This window comes from Bos mutus, chromosome 28, assembly GCF_027580195.1.
Source record: "Bos mutus isolate GX-2022 chromosome 28, NWIPB_WYAK_1.1, whole genome shotgun sequence".
In the NCBI taxonomy this organism is placed as follows: domain Eukaryota; kingdom Metazoa; phylum Chordata; class Mammalia; order Artiodactyla; family Bovidae; genus Bos; species Bos mutus.
Window position 1 is genome coordinate 37,730,173 of NC_091644.1, and position 7,361 is coordinate 37,737,533.

The 7,361-nt window shown below is 35.1% G+C and overlaps 1 protein-coding gene across 6 annotated transcripts in view; it reads left to right on the plus strand.

Annotated features, from left to right (window-relative positions):
- ARID4B (AT-rich interaction domain 4B) overlaps positions 1-6,778 on the plus strand; it is a 138,662-nt gene extending 131,884 nt beyond the window's left edge. For 5 of the 6 annotated variants that reach the window (XM_070364897.1, XM_070364900.1, XM_070364899.1 and 2 more), the window contains 3 exons: positions 921-1,136; positions 2,208-2,354; positions 5,030-6,778. In XM_070364897.1, the coding sequence (XP_070220998.1) occupies positions 921-1,136; positions 2,208-2,354; positions 5,030-5,157 (491 nt within the window). In that variant the 3' untranslated portion in view covers positions 5,158-6,778. Of the gene's footprint in view, positions 1-920; positions 1,137-2,207; positions 2,355-5,029 lie in introns of those variants that run through there. The other variant, XR_011463025.1, reaches the window with a different exon arrangement.
- The last annotated feature ends 583 nt before the right edge of the window (positions 6,779-7,361 follow it).

Sequence of the window (7,361 nt, forward strand, 5' to 3'; positions counted from 1 at the left end):
GATGTTAAAGATTTCCATTCTGGTTCTGAGGCTTTGGGCTTCCCAGGTGCCACAGTGATAAAGAACCCATCTACCAATGCAGGAGATAAACAGAGACAGAGGTTCCATTCCTGGGTCAGGAAGATGCCTTGACGTAGGAAATGGCAACCCACACCAGTATTGTTGCCTGGGAAATTCCATGTACAGAGGAGCCTGGCAGGCTACAGTCCATAAAGTCACAAAGGGTCAGACACGACTGAGTACGTGCGCACACACACACACACTCACACACTTTGTTGAGGTTTTAATCAACAAAGGCAGATTTAACATTATTACATAGACTTCTGAATTCTTCATAAATTACTGAATGTATTTATCAGGGTAAAACCTATGATTTATTTTAGTCAACAGGTTATGATGTAGGAGTTTCTTAAGAAATTATTGTATATATTAAAATTTAGAATTTATTTTCAAAGAACTCTTTATGGAATGTAATGATTATGTGTCATTGATTTGGCCAGAGAAGTAGGAAAGTGTCGCATGTACACAATTTAAAATATGAAATTAAGAAGATTTCATATGATTCATTTTAAAAAATGCTGTATTCTACTATCTATATATATTTTAATATAGTAGAGTTAAAAGCTATTTAAATAATTACTGCATATTTGGTAATCTACCAGATATAATGAAAGATTACTTTGAGTATTTTTTAAAAACACATTATTGGCGGTTCAGGTAAGAAGAGTTTTTGTTTTCCTTAACTGCTGTGCTGCTGTGTTTATACTTGATTTTCCAAGTTTTTAGTCAGGGTCTGTAAAGCAAGTTGTTTACTGTAGTAGTGAATTGAAATGGTTAATTTTTAAATTGTCCACTAAAATCTGTAACAAATTATGATTACTTTTCTGTTTACTGATGCTTTAAAAAAATTTTTTTTTCAGCAAATAGTAGTGATAGTGAAGAACTTTCTGCTGGTGAAAGTGTAACTAAGACTCAGCCCATCAAATCAGTTTCCACTGGGATGAAGGCTCATGGTACCAAATCTCCTGCTAGGACGCAGTCTCCAGGAAAATGCGGAAAGAATGGCGATAAGGATGCTGACCTCAAGGAACCCAGTAATCGATTACCCAAAGTTTACAAATGGAGTTTTCAGATGTGTAAGTGACATATGCTAAGTTAGAGGTGAAGCAGTAGAAACTTCTTCCCAGTAATTTTTTTCCCCTTGTTGGTTATCCATTTTAAATACAGCAGTGTGTACATGTCCCCCAAATTCCCTAACTATCCCTTCCCGCCATCCTTCTCCCCCCAGCAACCAGAAGATTGTTCTCTGTCAGTCTTTTTCTGTTTTGTAAGTTCATTTGTCGTCAGTTTTTAGATTCCACGTATAAATGATGTCATGTGATATTTCCCCTTCTCTGTCTGACTGACTTTACTCAGTATGTTAAGGCATTTGAGGCACATATCAACCTTGACTAGATATTTCTGATATAATGTCAGAAATTTACTATAAAAAATCTAGTGTTGCTCCTGGGAAGTGGATTGTTTAGGGTATACCTGAGACAGAGTTTACAATGAATTGCTAATTATTGAAGCTGGATGAGTATATGTGACTCTGTTATACTACTCTTTGCACCTTTGTATACCTGAAAAATAGCCATTACAAGTTTTTTTTTTCTTCTTAAAAAGAGACTACTTCAGAGTTTCTCATGCAAGGAAATATTCTTAGGAGATTGAAAATTGCTTCAGAGCATTTGAAAATTTTTCTAACAATTTTAAAGTTATGCATAGTTATTAAAAAGATCAAAAAAAGATAAGAAAAAGATAAGAAAAAATTTTGTTCAGAGTTCTAACATTCAAAAATATATGCAATTTAAACATTTTGGTGTCTTTCCAGTCTTATTTCTAAGTATTTTTAATGATGTACTGTGGTGATGCTATACACATATGTGGATTTTGGGGGGGGAGGTGGGGCACAAATGTGGAAATTTTAACCTCTATGTTTATTTAGGTCATAAGATCTTTAATTCTATACATTCATTCAAAAATTACCTTGCATGTATTAGTGCTGGGTATTTTTTTAGGCTGGGGAGAAAATAGGCAAACAGTATTTATAAGCCTTTTTTTAAAGTTTCTCTGTCTTGACCTCATTCTGCAACCACACTATATATTCTCTAATATATTAAAATTTTGTTCACAAATGCATATTAATGAAAGTTTTAAATTCACAGCGGACCTGGAAAATATGACAAGTGCTGAACGCATTACAATTCTTCAAGAAAAACTGCAAGAAATCAGAAAACATTATCTATCATTAAAATCTGAAGTAGCTTCCATAGATCGGAGGAGAAAGCGTTTAAAGAAGAAAGAAAGAGAAAGTAAGTGTTTTTACTTAATTTACCTAAACACAAAGGAGTTTTGACTCGACAGTTGGGCTCATGTGAACTGTGTCTGTGATTCTTCAGGCAATAACTGCTCTGGCTTATTTTCTTCATCTATAAAATCGAAAAACTTTATCTAAAATAATTATCTCAAACCATAATATTCAATTCCATGGAGCTTACCATCTGCTTCCCCCCTCAACAACTAGTAATATGTCAGATAGTACAAAGCACTGTGAACAGAGTGGAGCAACGCTAAGGCAGTGATTGGGTGGGTTGTGTTATATTCAGAGTGGCTGTAACATTTGCATTGAACCTGAAGGACCAGAGGGAATGAGAGAGGTTAAAATCTGAGGGAAGGGGGTTGTTTTAATCTGACAGGGCTGCTGAAACAAAGTGCAGGCCTACTTCCAAGATGTTGTCGGTTCGTTTCCATACTGTCACAAAAGAGCAAATGTCACAATAACGTGTCATAGGAATTTCTTTGGTTTTCTAGTGCATATGAAAGTTATATTTACATTGTACTGTAGTCTGTTAAGTGTGCGATAGCATCATGTTCCAAAGAATAATAAACGTACCTCAGTTGAAAATACTTAATTGCTAAAAATGCTAGCCAGCATCTGAGCCTTCATTGTGATCATTTTGCTGGTGGAGGGTTTGCCTCGATGTTGATGGGTGCTAATTGCTGAAGGTTGGCGTGTCTGTGGCAGTTTTTTAACATAAGACTACATCATAGTACTCTGAAGTTTGCTCTACCAATTGGCTTTTCCTTTCATGAATGATTTCTCTGCAGTGTTGTTTGATGGCATATTACCCACAGTAGAACTTCTTTCAGAATTGAAGTTAGTTTTCTCAAACCCTGCTGCTGTTCCATCAGCTTAAGTTTTTGTTTTATTCTAAATCCTATGTTATTATTTTAGTAATCAAAAAGTTCACTCTTTTATAATACTGAGCATGGTTCATGATATCCCAAAGCAATTTTAATAGTAACATCAAAACTCACTGCTCCCACCACCATAACAAATATAGTAACAATGAAAAACTTAGAATTATGGTAAGAATTATCAAAATGCGACACATACACAAAGTGAGCAATACTGTTGGAAACAATGGTGCCACTAGACTTGCTGAATGCAAGATTGCCGAAAACCTTCAGTTTGTAAAAAACAGTATCTTTGAAACACAGTAAAGCAAAGCATAATAAAATGAAGTAGATGGACCACAGGCCCAATTATCTTGGGAAATGGTTTGACCGTGTCTTTGGACAACTGGCTACCTCCAATTCCAAGAATGGGTCCCAAGGAAGAATATGTGGCCACAAATAAGTTTGTTATGGTAGTATTTATAGTAGAAGATAGAAATCCTTAAATTGTATTCTCCAATAATATATTTAAATACTTAAATTTTTATTTATAATGCTCTGAAGTATTCATTTGTTGTTGGTAACAGCAAAAGGCTAGGAATTAAAGTAGTTGCGGTTCATAAATATAATGGAAAACTATTCAGCTTTGAAAAGAAAAAGGTAAATCTATGTATGTACTGATAAGGAACATCTCAGATTGTTAAGTGTAAAAACCTACTTAGACTCTGTACTATGCTTCCACTTGCATTTTTAAAAACGAAGTTACTAGTGTTCTCATTTTAAATATGCATGTCATGTGTCTAGATTCTACAGATAAAATTCCTCTAGAACTGGGGTTGCAAACATTTTCTATAGAGACAGATAATATTTTGGGCTTTGTGAACCTTGTAGTTTCTAGAACTACTGGACCCTATCATCGTATGTATGAAATCTGCCATAAGCTAGATCTAAACAAATAGGCATAGTTGTGTTCCAATCAGATTTTCTTAACAAAAATAGGCAGACCAGATTTGGCCCTGGGGCAGTAATTTACCAGTCCTTCTTGTGGCGTTTTAAAGATGGTGGCGCAGTTGTTAACAGTGGGGGTAACAGTGGGGAGGGGAATTTGGAAGACGAGGAGGGTCCTGAATCAGAGGAAGATTCATTTTTACCCCTTATTTCCCATCTCTGAATGATTTTTTTTTAACCTTGTGCATATATTCCATAAAACATAAGTTTTGAAATGCTGATTTATAACACTGAGAGAATTTCTTTGAGGAAAATAATAATGTGTCATTTGCTTTGTAAACCAAGTGGAACAAAAGGCAGTAGTTACGATGTGATGTGTAGTAGTAGTTATTTTTCCCAACTTTAAAAAGCAGTTAGCCCTCGATTCTCATCACTATTTCATTTCATAAGGAACTCCAGAAGCAGAAAGATACAGGAATTGGAAGGGGGAAAAGATTTGGGGATAGATTAAGATTTTCCTATTGAATTCCAAGGTTTTTTTTGACATTGGTTTCATTATTACTGAAAGTCTACCCTTTATTTTATTTCCATATCTCCATGGACAGAGCCCACAGTTTATTTTCCTTTGAACAGTGCAGGAACGCTCCCTGGTCTCTCCTTTGTTGTCACTTCTGTAGTTTGGCAGTGTCTCCTTACGTGAGGTGCACTAGATTCTCCTTTGTGTACATTATGGTATCCTAAAAATTGACTGCTCTCCTGGTAAGCTAAATGATTCTGGATACTACAGCAGAATCTTAGTTTAGAGGACTAGTGTGTTGCTTCTTTCTGCAGTTATTAAGCTCTCGGCTTCCCTTCCTCTCAGGTGCTGCCACCTCCTCGTCGTCGTCCTCGCCTTCATCCAGCTCCATAACGGCTGCTGTCATGCTGGCGCTGGCTGAACCGCCCATGCCCGGCGCGCCTCAGAACGGAGTGTCGGTCGAGTGCAGGTGACGGCGGGGCTGGCCAGGCACTGCGCACTTCCGGCTCTGAGGCCACGCCTTTTTATACTGCACAGCGGCACAAACAAATCAGACAAGCACTATTTTATATTTAAAGTTGTTTCTTGACAAGCTGACTTGGCACTTAAGTGCACTTTTTTTATGAAGAAAAAGTACAATGGACTGCTTTTCCTCAAGCAATAATTGTTTCCAACTTGTCTGGGAATTGTGTGTCTGGTAACTTGAAGGCCTTCCACTGTGGCAAATGGAGGCTTTTCACTGCCTGTAGAGACAATACAGTAAGCGTAGTCATTGGGTGGCCAGAACATGTTAAGAAAACTTACTGTATATGTATTCCCTTGTATTTTGTTAAAGCTGGAACATTTGATATTTTTCCATTTATTTATGAAAAAATATGAACCTATTTTCATTTGTACAAGCTAATTGTTTTTTAAAGCAAGTCACCTTACGGTGGCTTTAATTGTATAAGTCAAGCACATGTAATAAATTCAAAACCTGCAGTTAACAGGATGTTAGACATCAATCCTGATAACCAAATATTAAAGATTCTCTTTAAAAAAGACTGAACATGTTTACAGGTTTGAATTAGGCTAAAAGGTCTTGCAGTGGCTTTTCATGCCCCTTCAAATTGGAATGGAACTACTGTACTTTGCCATTTTTCTATAAATCAGTATTTTTTTTTAATTTTGATATAATACATTGTGTGAAAAAAGAAAATGGCTAATAAACTGTATTAAATCTTAAACAATGTATAAAGATTGTACTTAGCCAGTTCAAAGTGTATATTTATTCATAATGAATTATAACAGTTATATTTTTGTGTTTTCTTGTAAATGTTTCTTTTTCCTTAAATACAGATAATTCATTTGTATTGCTTATTTTATTATGAGCTACAACAAGAGGACTTCAGGAACAAGTAAACTTTATTAGTATGGTTCAAGGCTGTTGCTATGAACTGTCTCAAAAGGATGGTTGTTATTTTAAGTATAAATAGCTAATTGGGGTGGTAGGCCTATAAAAATTAAATGCCTTGTATAAAATCCAAAATGAACGCAAAATTGTTTTCACTTGTGTTGACTTTATGTTGTATGATTCCAATCTCTGTTCTGTTTGGCACTTGTATTTAATTCTACACCTTTGTAAGACATTTGTATATTGCGGATGTGTTCATTCAAGCTATTTAATACCTGGCACTGTTAATACACAGTACTTTACTGTACAGACTGTTTTACTGTTTTAATTGTAGTTCTGTGTACTTTTTTTGGATGGAGCTGGCATGTTTTATTTGTTTTCTGGCAATACGACATGTGAGAATTTCGAAGCGTTTTGTTGTAGATGCTAACGTGTCAGAATCCTTTACATTCAACTTTTCTAAGAAAAGCATTTTCAGTCTTGTAGTGTGTGCTTACAGTAACTAATTTTGTTGAAAATGGTTTCAAGTTATTCAAATTTGTACAGGACTGTAAAGATTTGTTGACAGCAAAACCTTGAAGAAAAGCTTATAGAATAAAAGCTATAAAGTATATATTAGGATCTGCAAACAATGAAGAATTATGTAATATATTGTACAAATGTAAGCAAAGGCTCTGAAATAAAATGCCATAGTTTGTGAATCCTTGATTTTGTTTCTAAAAGGTTAAGTAATTTTAGTTCATTTTAGTTTAGTTTCTGTATGATGACTGACCAAAACATACATTTCCAGCATATATGATCAGAAAGGATTCTTTTTTTTTAAAAAAGGGAATATTCTGCCTACAGGAATTGAAAGTCCATTAACCAGATTTATGTACAGGAGTTATTAGGCATTCTTATATCTTTGCATACACTGTTCAGCTTGAGTCTGAACATGAATACTTATGACTTGTAGGTTTGTCTAAAGAAGAAAAATCAAAAAAGCTTTTTCTTTTAACACTTGAAACCATTACTAGCAGCTTTTTTATTCTTGTCTTTTAATGTAATTAGACCTTGTGACTCCGTTAAGCTTTTAGTGTACTTGACCCCGTTAGTACAGCTTGGAGTCATCTGGGCATTGTTAAAACAATAGTCAATACCCAGGGTCCACCCTCGAAAAGTCATATTTAATTGGTCTGGGATGATACCTGGATATTGATTTCCTTTTTTTTTCTTTTTTAAGGTGGTGGACAGTGACTTTAATATGCATCTAGGTTGAGAACCACTATATTGCTCCAAACCTTT